This window comes from Peromyscus maniculatus, chromosome 21 (assembly GCF_049852395.1).
Source record: "Peromyscus maniculatus bairdii isolate BWxNUB_F1_BW_parent chromosome 21, HU_Pman_BW_mat_3.1, whole genome shotgun sequence".
Taxonomy (NCBI): Eukaryota; Metazoa; Chordata; class Mammalia; order Rodentia; family Cricetidae; genus Peromyscus; species Peromyscus maniculatus.
In genome coordinates, this window is record NC_134872.1 from 40,481,487 (window position 1) to 40,500,135 (window position 18,649).

Genomic DNA, 18,649 nt, shown 5'->3' on the forward strand with positions numbered 1-18,649 from the left:
CTGAATTTATAGGTGTTGCCCCAACATGCTTGCGCTTCAGAGCTTTTTCATATTGCGAAGCTGAAACTGTGCAGAAATCTACATGATGGTAACTCTGTTTATTTCCTTTCTTCCCGTTACCCCAGCACCCAGAATTCTTTCTACTTCTGTGACTGTACCCATTGTAGGTACCTCATATGAGTGCAGACTTACAGTGTTTGTCCTTTCCTGTTTGTTTCAGGAAGCAGTTATTAATGTTCTCCATGTGCAGCATGTACTAGGTCTTCACTGTTATTTTTTGCTGAATACTGTTCCATTGTGTGTGTGTCCCATTTTGTTTATTCATTCTTTCCCTAACTGACATGTGGGGCGTCTCTGCCCTTTGGCTCTTGTCACTAGCACTGCTGTAGTGAACGGGCATCTGTGTGTCTGGTGGAGCGTCTGCTTTCAGCTCTTTTGCTTTTGTGTGTAAGTGTGGGATACATGGGCCATATGGTAATTCTGTGGTTAACCTTTTATTGGCGGTGTTGGGGATTGAACCCAGGACTTTACACATGCCAAGCAGGTGCTCTGTGGTTGAACTATATCCCTAGGCCCCTGTATTTAATATTTGAATGAAGCACTAAGCTGTTGTGTACAGTGACTGCCCCATTTTTACTTCTCACAATGTACAAGGGTTCTAAGTTCCCTACATCTTCCTCAACAGTTCCTTATTTTTATATAGGACACTGATGGGTGAGTTGTGTCATCACATTTTCCTTCTTCTATTTCTTTCCCTTTTCCTTTCCTTCCTTCTTTCCTTCCTTCCTTCCTTCCTTCCTTCTTCCCTCCCTCCCTCCCTTCCTCCCTCCCTCCCTCCCTCCCTCCCTCCCTCCCTCCCTCCCTCCCTTTCTTTCTTTTAAAAACATAGGTTCAGTTATGTAGCCAAACTATCCTAGAACTCTCTAGATGTCCTGCCTCAGCCACCCTCGTGATGGTATAACAGGTATCCACCACGTCTGGTTTCTAGTCTTTGTTGTTGTGGTTGCCTGTACTTTCTGTTGTCATACACAAGAAATCATTGTGAAATGTGATGGATTTGCATTTTTCCCTTTAGTATATTAAATATAATCCATTTTCTTTCTTTCTTTCTTTCTTTCTTTCTTTCTTTCTTTCTTTCTTTCTTTCTTTCTTTCTTTCTTTCTTTCTTTCTTTCTTTCCTTCTTTCCTTCTTTCCTTCTTTCCTTCTTTCCTTCTTTCTTTTCTTTCTCTCTCTCTCTCTCTCTCTCTCTCTCTCTCTCTCTCTCTCTCTTTCTTTCTTTCTTTTTGTAATGGAAACTGAACCTAAGTTGTGGCTCATTCTAGGCAAATGCTCTAGCACTGAAATGTATCTCCAGCCTTCTTAATTTTCAAACAGGGTTTCACTGAGTTGCTTAGGCTAGCCTTGAACTCACTATGTTGCCCAGGCTAGTCTTGAACTTGTTATCCTCTTGCCACAACCACTCAAGAAACTGGAATTAAAGTCTGGCTAATAGGTTGCATTAAGAAAAAAAAATTTTTTTTTTTTTGACGTGTGTTTGTGTTGTAATGTGCATGGGGGTGCAGGTAGCTGTGGAGTCCAGCAGAAGGTATTATATGCCCTTCAATTGGGGTTATAGGCAGTTGTGAGCCATGTGTTATGGGTGCTAGGAGCCAAACGTGGTTTGGTGAGCCAGTGAGCCATCTTTCCGGCCCATAGATTTCTTTTTGTTTGTTTGTTTGAGACAGGGTTTCTTTGTATAGCCCTGACTGGCCTTGAACTCAGAGATCCCCCTGCCTTTGCTTCCCAAATGCCAGGATTAAAGTTGGGTACCACCATTACCTGGCTATAGATTGCATTTTTTTGTTTTTTTGTTTTTTGAGACAGAATTTCTCTGTGTAGCTTTGCATCTTTCCTGGAACTCACTCTATAGCCCAGGCTGGCCTGGAACTCACAGAGATCTACCTGCCTCAGCCTCCCAAGTGCTGGGATTAAAGGTGTGCACCACCACCACCACCACCACCACCACCACCACCACCACCACCACCACCACCACCTGACTAGATTGCATTTTTTATCTTTGCTCTGGTTGTATATTTATGATGTGGTTTCATCGACTGGAGCGATGCACTTTACTTTTTATCTCCTGGAGGGGTGAGGCTATTTCAATATAAATCTATTTAAGTCAAACACAAACTTTACTTGAGTTGCACTAGCCATATTTCAAGTGTTGAGAAGCCACATGTGGCGTGTGGCTGCAAATTTGGGCTGATGCAGATGAATGATTTCTGTGCCTAACATAATGTCTATTGTATGTGGAACTGGTATATACAGATGCTATTTCTGGTCCTTTTTACTTCTTTTAATAATTACCTAGTTTAGTGTGGGTTTTGAAGTAGAGACATTTTGCTCCTGTATGTGTGAGTGGATGAGTGTCTGAGATAGATGTCAGGAGTCTTCCTTAATCACACTCACCTTCTGTATCAGTCAGGTGGCTTACGAACTTGGAGCTGGCCATTTTGGCTAGTCTGACTGGCTAGCTTGTTCGGGACCCTTCTGCCACCACCTTTCCCACACGGGCTTACACGTGGGCCATTTTGTCCACATGGCTCTTTGGGTGGGTTCTGGGAATCTGACCTCTGGCCCTCATGCTTTACCCACTGAGCCATTACTCAGCCCTCTAGAGATTTATATTCATTTTGATGTGTGATTAGTTTTCCTTACATGTTAGAGGTTGACATAGCTCTCCCTCTTCCGTTGGATGTCTGCAGTGCTAAGGAGATACATTAGTATGTCACTGAGATTTCCTGTTTATTCTCTTGTATCTAAAAAAAGAAAAAAAGATTTACTTTTATTTTTAAATTATGTGTGCATGTGTGTGTCTGTGTGAGTGTATGCTTGTGAGCCATGTGACATCTTGGTGCCTGGGAACCACCCTCAGATCCTCTGTAAGAGCAATATGTACTCTTAACCCCAGAGCCATCTCTCTGGCTCCATCATCCTGCACTTTTTTTAAAAAAATTATTTTTATTTTATTTGCATTGGTGTTTTACCTGCATGTATGTATGTCTATGTAAGGTCAGCTCTTGGAATTACAGACAGCTGTTAGTTGCCATGTGGGTGCTGGGAATTGAACCCTGGTCCTCCAGAAGAGCAATCAGTGCTCTTAACCACTGAGCCATCTCTCCAGGCCCCACTCTTGCACTTTGATTTGGACTTTTTCTTCCATCGTCTCTGTCCTACTGAAGTTTTCTATTTTAAGAAGTTTCTCCTTAATGTGGGGCCTTGTCCTGGAAGGGAGTCTTGGCTTGCTGTGGGTGCCTGGTACTTTCCTGGTGCTAGCGTGGACAGAAGCCTTTGGCCTACCATACTTCCCAGTGAAAACTTCTTGTCTGTTCTTCAGCTTTGCTGTGTTCAGGATCCCTACTTCCTTGTTTCTGCACTATCCTTGGACTTACAATATTCTTGCCTCTGCCTTCTGATTACTGAGATTACTGATGTGAGCCATTGTGCCTGGCTTGTTTCTTTAGATTCTATATAATTCTTAGTTAAATGAGGAGCTTCCTATTAATTTGCATATCATCTTTAATTAGGACAGCGTAGTTCTACCTTGGCATTTTATTTTATGTATATGAATGTTTTACTCATATACATGTCAGGTTCCTATAGAGGTTACAGGAGGGTGTTAGGGCCTCTAGAACTAAATTTATATGTGGTTGTGAACTGCCATGTGGGTGCTAAGAGTTGAACCTGTGCTCTCTGCAAGAGGAAGTGCTCTTAGCCTCCAGACATCTCTGCAGCCCTGGTTTCACACATTTATAAGGAATTTAGTCTTTTTTTTTTTAACCTTCATTTCCCCTTTTTATTCTCCTTCTCCATATGGAACACTCCTCAACAAATTTCCCTGTTAATTCCACATCTTCTTTTTGTATGTGGCCTGCTGAACTTTGAGTTTTTTCCCAGAGCATAGGTTGGAGGTTATTTACTGGAACAGGGCAACTTCACAGTAGCTACATCATTAAAGAAAATGTCACCTTCTCTGTCAGAAACCTTTAACTGCCAATAGTCCTGGGAGTGGGGGTGGTGGTGAGGCTCTTCCTGTCCATGATGCAGTTTGAAGGACCTAATCTTTTATAGACTGTGTGCAGATAGCCACAGCTGCGGTGAGTTTGAGTGAAGCTGCTGTATGTTCAGAAGGTGTCTTTTCCTGCACATCTCCCCAGCCTCTGGCTCTTACATTCTTTCTGTGCTGTTCTGTGATCTTTGGAGGAGGTGATAATAGTTGTCCATTTAGGGCCGAGTCCTCACATCACTTATTCTTGGCACTTGGGCCAGTTACGGTTTTCTGTGGAAACTGCTGTTTCATTGCAGTTAGAAGCATCTCCAGCAAAGGCTTGGACACAGCACTAATCTGTGAATATAAACACGACTAAGTATTTAGAACGCTGTCTGATGACATAGTGAAAGTAGTAGTTGTAGTATTAGGTTGTTTCCTAGGGTCCCCCAACCCTCACCCCACATGCTCTTGACCAGGTTTATCTTAGCCTATGGAGCAGGCCTCAGGTTCAGTCAATCAGAAAGTGGTTAATTACTCAGGACATCCATGCCACCAGTGGGCCCATCTTGCCTTGCAGGTCATTATTGTAGCCCCTAAAATTCCTATTTGAGTAAGACTGTTGATGACTTTTCTTTCTTAGCAGCCTGCATAGTATATTCTGACAGTATGAAGGAAGGCTAGCCTGTAGGGAGACAAGCTTCTAGCTTAGCTCCAGTTTGATTATGTATGTCCTGTGATCAAACAATGTTTAGAAATAGAATTTTTTTATAATTTTAAATTATGTGGGTACACGTGAATATAGGTTTCCATGGTGACAGAATTGTCAGCTTACCCTGGAACTGGAGTTATAGGTGGTTGTGAGCTGTTTGATGTAGGTGCTAATAATTAAATTTGGGTTCTCTGCAAGAGCAGTTTGTATTCTTAACCATTGGGTCATCTCTCCAGCCTCGGTGATAGAATGCTACTGTCAAGATCTGGTGGGGCCAAGAGCACTGGCAATAGCCTATATTGTTTGGAGGGAAGGGCTCTTGTGCTTTCTGGTCAGTAACTCATAGGGAGGTAGCCCACACCCAGCACTGGAATGTTTGTTTAATAACCCAAGACTTCTGGTAGAAGCACTGTCCATCCATGAAGGGCACCTCCAGTTTGGCTCTTTTTTGAAAAATCAAGTTTTTAAATAAGCTTGTATGTTCACAGGTTTCCTTATGGCTTATTATATATTTCCTTAGTTTTGATTACCCCCTTTCCCTTTCACCCTCTTCCCTATTTTCTGACCCACTCACCTGCATAGACTTTTCTCTTCCCAGTGTTTCAACACCACCCCTTCATCTCTGGCTTGTTTTTCTGTCTCACCTCCCTTCTGTTGGCCCCTTTCTATCTTTCTGGCACGTCTCCGCACTCAGTGCCATGCACTGTACTCTTGAGAATTGACATCTAACTGTTTATTACACTAATTAATTTATTTATCTAGTGTGCATACGTATGTGCCTGTGCCATGGTATGCTGTGGATCAGAGAACAGCTTGTAGCAATCGTCTCCTTCGACCGTGTGGACCCTTGAGCTTAGGTGGTCAGTTGGCACTGGAAGGGGCTGAAGGGATGACTCAGTTGGTAAACTGCCTTTCTGTCTGGGTATGGTAGCTTACCCTTGTAACCCCAGGGCTAGGAGGTGGGGGACACAGGGAGACCCCTAAAGTCCACTGTCTGTTCGTTCTAGCTGAATTGCTGAGCTTCAGGTTTAGTGAAAGAACTGTCTCAAAAAGTAAACTTGAAGAGTAATCTAGAAAAGACACTCCATGGTAACTTCTGACATCAACATGCATATGTACACGTATATGTGCTCACACACTCACAAAACCCCTGCCGTTTGGAGCTAAGAGTGTCTTGAAGGTATACCCCAGATTCCTAGGTATCTTTTGACAATCATCTGATATAGAGAGAATTTTAACTTTCTGTTGTGGAATTATAATACTAGTACTGACCTGGACTGAAATGGGAGGAACTGAATATCATAACCAGCCAGAGTTCTGGCTTGGAGCGTTCTTACCACCTTGGCCCACAGTGGCTGTTCAGCAGATGGTAGTTTCTGCTTTTATTGATGGTGGAATATCATTTAGTCACATGTTCACTAAAACATAGATTTCTGTCTGATCTTTGAGTAGAACTGTGTATTTTGTCTTCTTGGCAGATAGCAGTTGATGAGCCTCCACCAGAAGGATGTAAGTCATTCTTTTCAGTACATGGGAAGCAGACCTGTGATTTTGATACTCTGGAAACCCTCCTACTAACTGCGCCTGACAGGTGGGTTATATTTCTTCATTTCAGTGTGGTTCACAGCCTGAGCCTTTTCTCTTATGTGTATTCTCGGAGATGAGTTGAGTTTTGTTTAGTTTTCTTCTTTGTTTGTTTCAGATAGAGTCTCAGTATATAGTTCTGGCTGGCCTAGAACTTGAAATGTAAACCAGGCTGGCCTCAAAACTCACAAAGATTGGCCTGCCTTTCCTCCGGGGTGCTGGGATTAAAGGCATATGTTTTTTTGTCTGTTTGTTGAGAAAAGGTATTGATTTGTAGCCCGGTGTGGTCTTGAATTTGCAATCTTCCTGCCTTGACCTCCCAAGTTCTAGGGTTATGAATGTGATATATGCCCAACTCCTCTGATTTTCTTATCTGGTCTATATACGTACTAGAGTATGGCTATTAGCTAGGGACTGACCAGGTATGAACATCAGCTCCATTACTTAAAATAGTTTTGTAAAATTAGGTAAATTACTTCGTTTTCTGTTGTTTCAAAATTAGAAGCATTTGACATTCCTGTTTATTGGATAATGATTTTTTTTTTCTGAGAGATTATATAGACTTTGTCATTAGTTTCTTAATAATACTGTATGTACAAAAGCCAGCACCTAAAGTGGCTGATATTAATGATAATGATGTTTTAGGATATTACTACCAACAACAGAAAATATTTAAAAGCTAATTAAAAGCTTGATTTGAATAATGGATGCATCAGTTTTCTTTGCCTGAAGGGGCTAAAGTCCCCTGGAGAGGGCACTTAAAATCAGTACATATTTGGTGGCTGGCTGGAGCAGCAGCCTCTCTGTACCTGCTCTAATGTACTGTGATGATGGCTTGCTCTACCAGAAATGTTAATGGGATTTTTGGTTGTATAAGTCTTGTGTAGTGACATTGTCAGACCAGTACTGTCCTCTGCCCAGCAAATGGCATTCATATCTCTTATTCAAGATGACAACCAATAAACTCACTGTATGTTGCAGGCAGCTCAGATCAAGGTATGGATGGACTTTTGAGAGTGGCCACATGGTAGAGTGATGCTTTCTTGAGTGAAACATAATTGGTGACTTTGTAGTTCCTTCAAAGTTTTGGTGTGTTAGAGCAATAATGCAGACCTATGTAAAGAGTGCTGCCTCTTCTTGTGAGAGGTTGGAACGACTTTTAATAGTATTCTGTTAGGCTTTTTTATGGTTTTAAATTTGTATAAGTAGGTAGGTTTATTTCTGTTGAAATAAACATTTAGTGCATGTATGTGCACTTCAGTATTTTTTAACATCTACATATCGTCATATGTAAAAATATCCTACTGGTGATTTTTGACGTTGTTTCCAGTTTTTGGAACTTTCCTACTATAAGGAACATATTTTATGTGTTTGCCTTCTGTTGAATAGTTTATTATAATAGGGATTGGTGGGTGTGTTACTTTTTTTTTGTTGCTGTGATAGAGTACCATTAATAAAGGCAACTTAATGAAGCATTTATTTTGGCATAAGATTTCTGTCCTACTTTACTTTTTATTGCTGTGATAAGACACCAGGACCAAAAGCAATTTTGGGAAAGAAGGGTTTATTTGGTTTATAGTCTTATCAGGGGAAAGAAAGGCAGGAACCTGGAAGCAGGAACTGGAGCAGAAACCATGTAGGAATGTTGTATGCTAGTTTGCTCAGCCTGCTTTCTTGTATAACCCAGACCATCAAGGGTGGCACTGCCCATAGTGTGCTGGGCCCTCCTCCATCAATCATTAATCAAGAAAATGCTCTATAGACTTGCCTGTAGGTCAGTCTGATGGGGGCATTTTCTCAGTTGAGGTTCCCCTTTTCCAGATAACTCTAGCTATGTCAGTTGACAAAAAAAAAAACCAAAAAACTAAGCACAATTTCAGGAGGCTCGATGTCCATCATGACAGGGATGGCAAGCATGGTGGCAGGAACAGGAAGCCGAGAGATCACATCTTATTCACACTCAGGGAACAGAGAGCAGGAGCTGGAATGTGTCAAGACTATGAACTCTAAAAGTCTGTCCCCTGTGGTGTTCTCTGTGTTCCAAAGCTTCATAACTTCCCTCCAAACAGCACCACCAGTTGGGGACCAAGTATTCAAATCCATAAGCCTTTAAGAGGCATTTTCCCCTCAAACCACCACAGGAGATCAGAATTTTTAATGTCTTGATGCCAGTCTTAAGAAGTGTGGTGGTTCTGGCTTTTTTGTTTGTATTTTGATGAGCTTAAAAAGAGGAAAACTGAAAAGTTGAATTCATTAGTAGGACGATCACTAGCAAACAGGGCAGAGAAGGGAGACTTGCTGTAGTTATAGTTACATGCTCAAAGTTATCATCTGCTGCTCACCTTATTCGCCCTTATATTTTCAGATAAAATTACAGTCATACGCCACATGATAGAAAAATATCCTGCAGCTTTAGTGCTGTGAGAACTGGTGTGCATCCTGGCTTCCTTTCCCTTCTTTTTCAGGAATTGATAATATTTAACCCAAGTTGGTGTTTCATAGTTAATATTCATATAATTTATTTTTCATGGTCATGAATGAATAAAATGCATACTTGACAGTATTCAAAGTGAAAGCTGATCAAGACTATGATGTCCTTTATATTAAGATATTTAAAATCTTGACTAAGTTTTTAAAGTTGTTGTCAAAATTGTCCTGGTTTTTGTTTAAAAATTTTTTAATTAAAAATTTTAAACTTTTAATGTTTATTTCCAGGCCTAAGCCTTTATTGTTCAAAGGAGATCATAGATATCCTTCATCAAATCCTGAAAGTCCAGTGGTGATTTTTTACTCTGAGATTGGTCATGAAGAATTTTCTAATATTCACCACCAACTTAAATCAAAAAGCAAGGAAGGCAAAATTAATTATGTATTCAGACATTACATATCTGTAAGTATTGACTTATTTTATAATTTCTTGAATATTGTCTAAAATGACCTTAGAACATGAGTTGATTCTTTCCCTCTTTAAAAAATAATTTATTTTGAACTACTTTTTTTGGGGGAAATCCAATACTTTTTATTAGATGTCTATTTCTCTCTTTGCACTCCCACTCAGCTTTCTTTCTACCGTTCTCTCCTTCCCTCCCCCTCTCTCTTCCCTCCCTCTCAGCCTCTCTCCTAGCTGTGGTCACGGGTCTGTACCATCCTAGCTAGAACTGATTACTGAAATCTCTATGTGTATTTGAATATGTGTTTGTGGGGGTGTGCATGTGCAATTGTGTTCTCTTGTAGGAGTCTATCCTCACCCTCTACATTTTCTTTTTGATTTCTCTCTCTCTCTCTCTCTCTCTCTCTCTCTCAACTGTCTTGACAACATCTTGACTCTTGATCAAGAGGGTGTGCTCCTCACAGAAGCAGAAGAGTAAGCGTACTGGGGCAGGAAATGTGCCTTTTATTCTAATGCAGGTCATGACTGTCTCTTCACCAGTGGCTGAGGTCCCATCTAACAATCTTTCCCAGTTGGCTGGTTCTAAGAGTTCAGCCACTTTAGTGTAGGGCTTTTGTGTAAACGTGGTTAGAGGTGGTAGTGGGTGGATTAAAACATGTTCTTAAAAGTCTTACAAGGTGAAGTAGATAAATATTTAAATTCTTTGTTATAGTTACAAGTTTTACAATGATGATGGAAAAGACTAATATTAACTGTTTCTTACAAGTCCCTCTTCTTATTTTAAACATTCTCTTTTTCAAACTCATTAGGTGGTGTTGGCTCTCTTTCCATTCTGTCTTAAAGTAAGAAACTGCTATAGGGAAGGGGTCCTTTTTTAGTGATAGCTGACCCAGTAAGTCTGAGTGACGTAAGCCCCTAGTACAAGGGTGGTCTGTTGGTGGTCTTTCTCATCAGACTTTCTTTGGACTGCCAACCCCCACACAGAGACATGGAGACTTATTATTACTTATGAAAGCTTGGTCTTTAGCTTAAGCTTGATCCCAACTCACTCTTATGACTTAAATTAACCTTTTTCTATTAATCTACATTCTTCCATGTGGCTTTTTACTTCTCCATTCTGTACATCCAACTTGCTCCATGTCTTGCTGGCGTCTCTTGCATGCCTAAATCATCCCCCTGAATTCTTCTGTCTTCCTGGAAGTCCTGCCTAACCTCTCCCGCCTGATGTTCAGCTTTTCATTAAACCAATTACAGCAATACATCTTTACACAGTGTACAAATATCCTGCAACTGGTCCTTTGGCCTAGAGATTGACCTGGCCCCATTGGATCTAGTTCTTAGGTCACTTGGCCTTGAGAGAAAACTCTAGCTTCTTCTTTACCAGTTAATGGATGTGAGCCTAAGTCAGAGGCCTGCTTGACCATGGCTTTGTTTGGAAGCAGTGAGGAAATCTTTCCTTTGTATTGACCCTCCTCTTTGTAGATTGGACACTGGTTAGTGTTCTCTGGATGGGGTCTCCATGGTCTCCCTGAACAAGGGAACAGGAAGTTCTTCTCACAGATACAGACCATTTGAGAGCTGCCCTATAGTTCCCTGGGAGCTATTGACATTGGAGGACAAGTCTGTCTGGTAGCCTCTAGACATGTTATTGTAGCCTCCAGGTATGGTTATTAAATACCCAGAAGATTAGTTGTATCCTTTTAAGTACTGGATAGTGTTTCAAAAAAGCCAGACATGTCTAAATAAATGTTGATGAGGCATTCCTTTTAATTCCTTTTAATATAGTTGTTGAACTTTGACCTTCGTCTTTTTGGCATCTTCTTATTTGGTGGAAGGGGGGGGGTTTCTAAGGAGGTGAAATAAAACAGAATTAATATAAAATTAAACTTACGTCACTGAGCATTTAAAATATGAAAGTCTTGTGTGTCATAGTTCAGTAAATGAAAATTTATCAGAGTAGCGACAGATCAACCCAGTGTTTTTTGTCCTTTGATGTTTTTGAGATCAGTCCAATATAGTCTAGGCTGATGTAGAACTCCTAATTCCTCTACCTCTATCCTTCAAGTGTTAGAATTAAAGGTGTATGCTACCACACCCAGTCAAAGTCCAGTTTTTGCCGTTCCTCTGTCTCCTGGCTCTGTTGTGGGTATTAAGTATTAAAATATCTAAAGGGCCAGGGTCAGTTAGCCTGGTGATGAGCGGAAGAAGTGCTTCTTTCCTATCAAAGATAGTTAGCCTGACAAGACCCCCCATTCCTTGAACTTCCTCCTTTCTCCCCTTTTGCTTTATGTCATGAGAAGAGGCTTCTACCAATGAGAAGAGACACACAGCCAGTTTTAGAGGTAACAGACGTGGCCATCTTGGTCTTTCACGGTCCTTAGCCAGGTCTGGGTTCTGGCATACCTTTCTTACAAAGAAAAGAAAGTAAAAAGTAAAAAAGCCTTTCTCTTTGTTCCTGTGGTTCTTTATGTGATGCCAGATTATTATTTTCCCACAGTGAGGATGTGACATTTAGTAAGCTAAAGGCCTACCTAAAGCATTTATTTAATTTACTTTTTATTTTATGTGTATGAGTCTTTTGCCTAGCTGTATGGCTGTGCACCACTTTCATACCTGCTGCCTGTGGAGGCCAGAGCAGGGTGTCAGAGCCCCTGGAATTACACACAATTGTAAGGTGCTATGTGGGTGTTGAGAATTTAACACAGGTCCTCTGGAAGAGCAGCCAGTTTTAGCAGGCTTTCTTAGACCGCCAACTCCCAAATTGTGACACAGAGACTTATTATTAATTATGAAAGCTTTGCCTATAGCTTAGGCTTGTACTACTAGCTCTAATAAGTTAAATTAACCCATTTATATTAATCTATGTTTTGCCTCATGGCTTTTTACCTCTCTTCTGTCTTGCACCTCCTGTTTCCTCTTCATGTCCTCCGGAGTCTTCCCCGTGCCTAGAGTCATCTCCTCTTTTCTTTCTGCCGGGAAGTCCTACCTAACCTCTTCCTGCCTAGCTATTGGCCATTTAGCTCTTTATTAAACTAATCAGAAGGCGCCTTAGCAAAGACACAGTGTACAATAAGATGATTCCACAACAGCCAGTGCATTTAACTGCTGAACCATCTCTCTAGCTGCCCCCAGAAGCATTCAAGTACAGTAAACACACACACACATGCACACAGTCTCAACACACTGTTCATGTCTGGGGTCTCACCAGTTTTCTCCTTGTTCTATAGGTTTTGGAATGGAGTTTTTAAAACTATAATATTTTTATTCTTTGATAATTTTATTTTGTAAATAATACACTTTGATTATAAACTCCTACTTCTCTTCTCCAACTCCCCACTAAACACCCCCACTAAATATCTTCATGTCCTCCTTCTCTTGATTTTATTTTAAAAATAACCCACTAAGTACAGTTAGTGCTTGCTGCAGCCTGGGTTCTGGTCCTGAGATGGGGAAGGGGTGTCAACATGAAGAAATGGATTGTCTGACTACCAGATGAGTTTCACGCAAGTGACTGGCCCCGAATAGCTCCAGCCATCTTTATTATACATCAAAAACAAGCATGTTTTTCCATGCTAACAAACAAGTTTTTCCCAACATCAACTGTTAACCTCTGGCAAAAACAAATATGTCAAATATTTTTTTTCTCAACTTTTACATCAAAACATCTTTAAACCATTTTGCTAGCTTGGCCAAATATCAAGCTAGGTACATCCTGTCTTTACAAAACTAAAATGTGATAGACTAAGGCGCACATTTTCAAAAACAACAATCTTGTTCAAAACATACTTACAGAAATAGGATGTTTGCCTCTAATCCTGTCAGCCTGAATCAGAATAGCTCCTGGGGTCTAGAGTGACAGCTGGCACCCCCAGACAAGAAACCTGAGAAGCATCAGCTCCCAAAGAATTCTAGGGGAAATAGTCAAGAAAAAAATGGAGTTTCCAGGAATGATTACATCTGTCCCATGCATGATTGACAAAATGACACTGAAACCGCCAAGAGAATCATCAATATTACGAGAGAGAAGAGAGCATGTAATACGAATGGTCCTAGCAGTCTCTGCGCTGTCTGGAAGTCCACTGGTCCTTGCCAGGGAGACTGTCCCTGTGGACTTTTGCCTCATCTGGAGACTCGTTGGACAAGCACTTATATACTTGTCGGAAACTAGGCCACATGGCTCCCAACAAGTGCTGCTCGTATGTGCATGGTTCTGGGGCCATGCACTGCAGCATGGGAGACTGACCAGTGGCTATCCCTCCAAAGGAAAGTCACTCTTTCCCAGCAGCCATCAAGGACAGTAGCTTCTCAGCAAATGGTTAGGAATTGAGCCCTCCTCTGTCTTGATCTTGTGCAGATCTTCTGTAGTTAACCCCACTGCATGAGTTCATGAGTGTAGCTGCTGTGCCATGGGTAGAAAACATTCCATAGTGTTCTTTCCCTTCTTACATTCTTTCTGTCTCCATCTATACAGCTCCCGAGCTTTGGGGAAGATAGTTAGTACAGATGTCCTGTATAAGGCTAAGCACCCACAGTCACTCATTCTCAGCACTTTAAGTAGTTAGAGTCTCTGTTCTTAATTGATGTCTACTGCAAAAAGAAGCTTTTTGACCGTAGTTGAGAGCAGCACTAATCTATGGGTATGAACATAAATATTTAAATATAAATATGTAGAAGTCAGTTTGATATGACCATTAAGTAAAACAGCAATAATAGGTTCCCACTTGGGCCTATGACATACCAAGCCATTGGATTTTGACCAGGTGTACAGGATTCTTTCTCTCCTGTGGTGTAAGTATTTTGAGTCCAATGAGAAAGCAGTAGATTACCCCCATAACATTCTTGCTATTATTGTACCAGTGGGTATGTCTTGCCTGGCAGTCAGTATTATAGCATGTAGGCTCTAGCGCCAGCTAAGACCGTTGATGTCTTTTCTTCTCTAGTGGCCTCCATAGCACCTTCCAGCACTGTGAGATCTAGCCAGCAGCGAGGAAGCTTACTGGTCAGTTCCAGAATTAATTTTTTCTATGTCCTGCAACCAATGTGTCTGCTGTCTTTAGCAATAGCATTTTACACCTAGTTACACTAGGCAGCCAAGAGCAGTGGTGGTATCTTGTATTGTTTAGGGGGCCTCTGGGGCCACCCTGAGAAATAACACGTAGAGAGGTATCCCATGCCTGTCACAGGAATTTTTATTTAATAACCAGTATCTTCTTGAAGCAGCATTTGTCCACCCATGCAGGGTACCTCCATTTAAAAGACACATATATGGGGGGCTGGAGAGATGGCTCAGTGGTTAAGAGCGCTGACTGCTCTTCCAGAGGTCCTGAGTTCAATTCCCAGCAACCACATGGTGGCTCACAACCACTTGTAACGAGATCTGGTGCCATCTTCTGGCCTGCAGGGACACATGCAGGCAGAATATTGTATACATAATAAATAAATAAATAAATCTTTGAAAAAAATAAAGTTAACTAAAAAAAAAAGACACATGTTTTTATTTTATGTGAATGTGTGAATGCCTGCATACATACATATACATACATATGTGCAGTATGTATACTATGCATGTGCCTGGTGCTTGCAGGATGTAGAAGAGAATATCAAATCCTCTAGAACTGGAGTTACAGAATGTTTTATGTGGGTGCTGAGAATTGGACTGAGGTTCTCTGCAAGGACAGCTAGTGCTCTTAACCACTGAGCCAGCTCTGCAAGTCCCACGATACATACTTTTTAATTAGCCTTAGAATAGTGGGTTTCCATAAGGCTTTTCATATATCCTTAGGTTTGTTTCTACCTTGAAATTCTCATTCCCACAGTTGTGGCAAGATTCAAAATATAAAGGAATCTAGGGTTTCCTAAAGAGGGAAACAAATTCTAGATTGATTTTATTTAGAAACAGGATAAATGTTTTCATGGTAGGCAAGTACTTCTATTACTGTTGATATTCACTGAACTCTCTTGAATAAATAATAACTATATTTCAATTTCTAAATAATTTTTTAGGTTTTTTTTGAGATTATAATATAATTAGATCACCCCCCACCTTGGTTTGGTTCAAATTCATCCCCATTTTTCTTGTGTTGTCAAATATACAGATGTATATAAACACACACATATATGCACACCCACAACTTTCTCAGTCCATACAATGTTACTTGTACGTATATAGTACAGGGTGGCCATTTGGTATTAGATAATCAATTGTGCATTCTTCCATGAAGTTTCACTGGTGTGGCTACTTAAACATGATCTGAGCAGGGACGAAACCAATAGACATGCTAGCAAGGAAGGAACCTGCTGTGCCTCATAATGAGCTAGGTGGTGATGGTGGAATTATTGCTCTATTTGCAGAATCCCAGGAAGGAGCCAGTTCACCTTTCTGGCTATGGTGTGGAACTGGCAATTAAGAGCACGGAGTACAAGGCCAAGGACGATACTCAGGTGAAAGGTGAATTTGTAAAATAAGACCAGTGTGTTCTCTTGTCTTCAAATATGAATTAATGAGGAATTGCTTCCCATATTGAAAAAGAATAGGTTTAGGAGTGTGATGAGCCAGTATTTACATCTTGATTGTGTTACATCTGAGTAAACGACCTTCAGCAAATTTTCCTGGTCCTCATTTTTATACTCTGTCATATATAGACAATGATGCCTTATTTTTCAAGTATTTAGGAGAAGTAAGGAAGATAATGTAAGTCACGAATTTGAAGTGGATATTGTGCGTACTTACAATCTTAGTGCCAAAGCAGGAGGATTATAGTTCAAGGCATACCTGGCCTGTATAGCAAGTCCCTGTCCCCAAAACAATAAAAACAAGGATAAACAAAAACAAAATAAAAAGCTCAAAAAGTTTAGTATAGGTTTTTTTTTTTGCATAAAATGATGTAGTAAGGATTATCAGCTGTTGTTGGTGTTATATGCATCATAAATGGGTGTTAATGTGATTCCAATATGAAAATTTAAATATCCCAGAGTTAATGGATACTTTTGTGTTTTTATTATTTTTTGCTCTTGGAAAAGTTGACTCTAGGTTCTTCCTGCCATAATACTATGTGGTTTTGAGTTAATTTTTTTTTCTTTTCTTTCTTTCTTTTTTTCCTTTTCCTTTTCCTTTTTCTGTTTTGAGACAGGGCCTTGCTCTGTAGCCCTGACTGTCCTGGAGCTCACTATGTAGAGCAAAATGGTCTTGAACTCACTGAGATCTTCCTGCCTCTGTTTCCCAAGTGCTAGGACTAACGGAGTATACCATCACACCTAGCCCTTAATTAATTTTTTCAACCACAAGTTTTACCTGCTGCTTTTTTTTTTTTTTAAAATTCACGTTTATTCTTTTTTTGCACTATGTGGTATTGAACTCAAGAGTCTTGTATATATTATACAAGTACTCTGTACTCTCCCACTGAGTTACATCCACCGTTCTTTTTAATGTTTTTGTTTGTTTGTTTCTTTTGAGATAGATAGGCTTTCACTAAGTTATTCAGGCACACTAAATTGTTCAGGCAAGTCTTGAATTTGGTCCTCCAGTCTCAGCTTTCCGAATAGCTGGAACTATGGTGTGTGCCATTATATTTTCTAAGTTCATTTTAAACAGAAAAATGATTGATTTTAATAGTAAAACAAATGGAAAATAATGATATTTAGGATTGTCTGACTTTAAATTCTTCATAATTTAACTGTGAGAAGTCTTTTGTAATATTTAAATATATTCATTTTGAAATTTAAGTTTTTTTTTAATAATTTAATTTTATTTTATGTGCATTAGTATGAAAGTGTCAGATCCTCTGAAACTGGAGTTACAGACAGTTGTGAGTTGCCATGTGGGTGCTGGGAATTAAACCCAGGTCCTCTGGAAGAGTAGCCAGTGCTCTTAACCATTGAGCCATCTCTCCAGCCCCTTGAAAATTTTAATGTACAATTTTCTAAGGCTTTAGAGAAAATACATTCTTATTTTGTCCAGGAACAGAAGAAATATTAAAACACTGTTGGTTTAAAAGCCTATAGTGAAATGTTAATTGAAACATTTGACATTCTTTTTAGCATTCAGACTTTGTGAAATTAACATTTTATTTGTATTCTGAGTTACTAGACATGTCTTTACTATGTCTTTATAGGAACTGACGTGAATACCACAGTCATTGGTGAAAATGATCCCATTGATGAAGTTCAGGGCTTTCTCTTTGGAAAATTAAGGTATGTTAATTCATGTTGGCAGATGCCTCCTTGCATTCCTGGTGCCTTTCTCATTATTACCTGAATTATGGCTATCCTAGAACTTTATGTATGTAGTCTACAGTGGAGAAAACCCATTTCATTTATAGTAAAGTTGGTTAAATTAGAGTGACCAGGGTCATTCTCCAAAGCTAAACAGAACCTGAAAAGACTTTAAAAACACACAGCAGAAATACATTCTGTCAGCCAACAGGAAGTGTGTTTTTGTTGTTGGTACCTTTGAGGAGGGTCTCACTTTGTAGTCCTGGTTGGCCTGGAGTTCTCTATGTAGACCAGGCTACTCTCAACCTCACAGAGATCCACCTGCCTCTGCCTCCTGGGTGCAGATCAAAGGTGTGTGCAGTCATGCCTGGCAGAAGATGATTTTTAATAACAGAATTTCTTTCATAATTTCACAAACAATTTTGTAAAAACATTATAATTTATAGCAGAAAATTATTCTGAACTTTGGTGACTAGATAAATTTTTCAGAGCCTGAGTTCTGCTCTGTGTGGGAATTTCAATTAGAACATCTCTGGTGTGCTGCCTTAAAAAAAAAAATATATATGTGTGTGTGTGTGTGTGTGTGTGTGTGTGTGTGTGTATGCATGCATATATATATATACACACATGCATATCCAGGTGGTGGTGTTACATGCCTTTAATCCCAGCACTTGGGAGGCAGAGGCAGGAAGATCTCTGTGAGTTCCAGGCCAGCCTGGTTTACAGAGTGAGATCCAGGACAGGCACCAAAACTACACAGAGAAACCCTGTCTCGAAACCAAAGGCAAAAAAATAGAGAGAGATGACAATACATAACATATGCTAGGCTCATTTTCATGTGCTTCAGCTATGCCATTTGCCTGAATGACATGGTCTAACCAGGTTTCCAGTTGAGGCAGTAATGTCTTCATTTCCAGTTAAATTGCTGTAAAGTCATGTAGAATATACAGGGGTAACTTACTTCCAGAGGACAGTTGTTGTGCCTTAAAATCTTGCCAAACTGAAGAAATCTTCTTAGGTTTGGGAGGGGAAAGTTGTGATTATAAAATCAGAGTCCTTCGCTAAGTGTACTCTGAGAGAACACAATGAAAATAACCAACCCAACTGTTTCTGTCAGAGAACTGTATCCCACCTTGGAAGGACAATTGAAAGAATTCCGAAAGCATCTTGTGGAGAGCACCAATGAAATGGCACCCTTGAAAGTTTGGCAGCTGCAAGGTA

At 40.2% G+C, this 18,649-nt stretch overlaps 1 protein-coding gene across 2 annotated transcripts in view; it reads left to right on the plus strand.

Annotated features, from left to right (window-relative positions):
- The window catches only part of Uggt1 (UDP-glucose glycoprotein glucosyltransferase 1), a 133,311-nt gene that overhangs the window by 25,456 nt on the left and 89,206 nt on the right, over positions 1-18,649 (plus strand). For both annotated transcript variants that reach the window (XM_042266367.2, XM_042266369.2), the window contains exons 5-9: positions 6,222-6,334; positions 9,043-9,217; positions 15,569-15,665; positions 17,329-17,407; positions 18,546-18,646. In XM_042266367.2, coding sequence (XP_042122301.1) covers positions 6,222-6,334; positions 9,043-9,217; positions 15,569-15,665; positions 17,329-17,407; positions 18,546-18,646 — 565 coding nt within the window. The remainder of the gene's footprint in view (positions 1-6,221; positions 6,335-9,042; positions 9,218-15,568; positions 15,666-17,328; positions 17,408-18,545; positions 18,647-18,649) is intronic.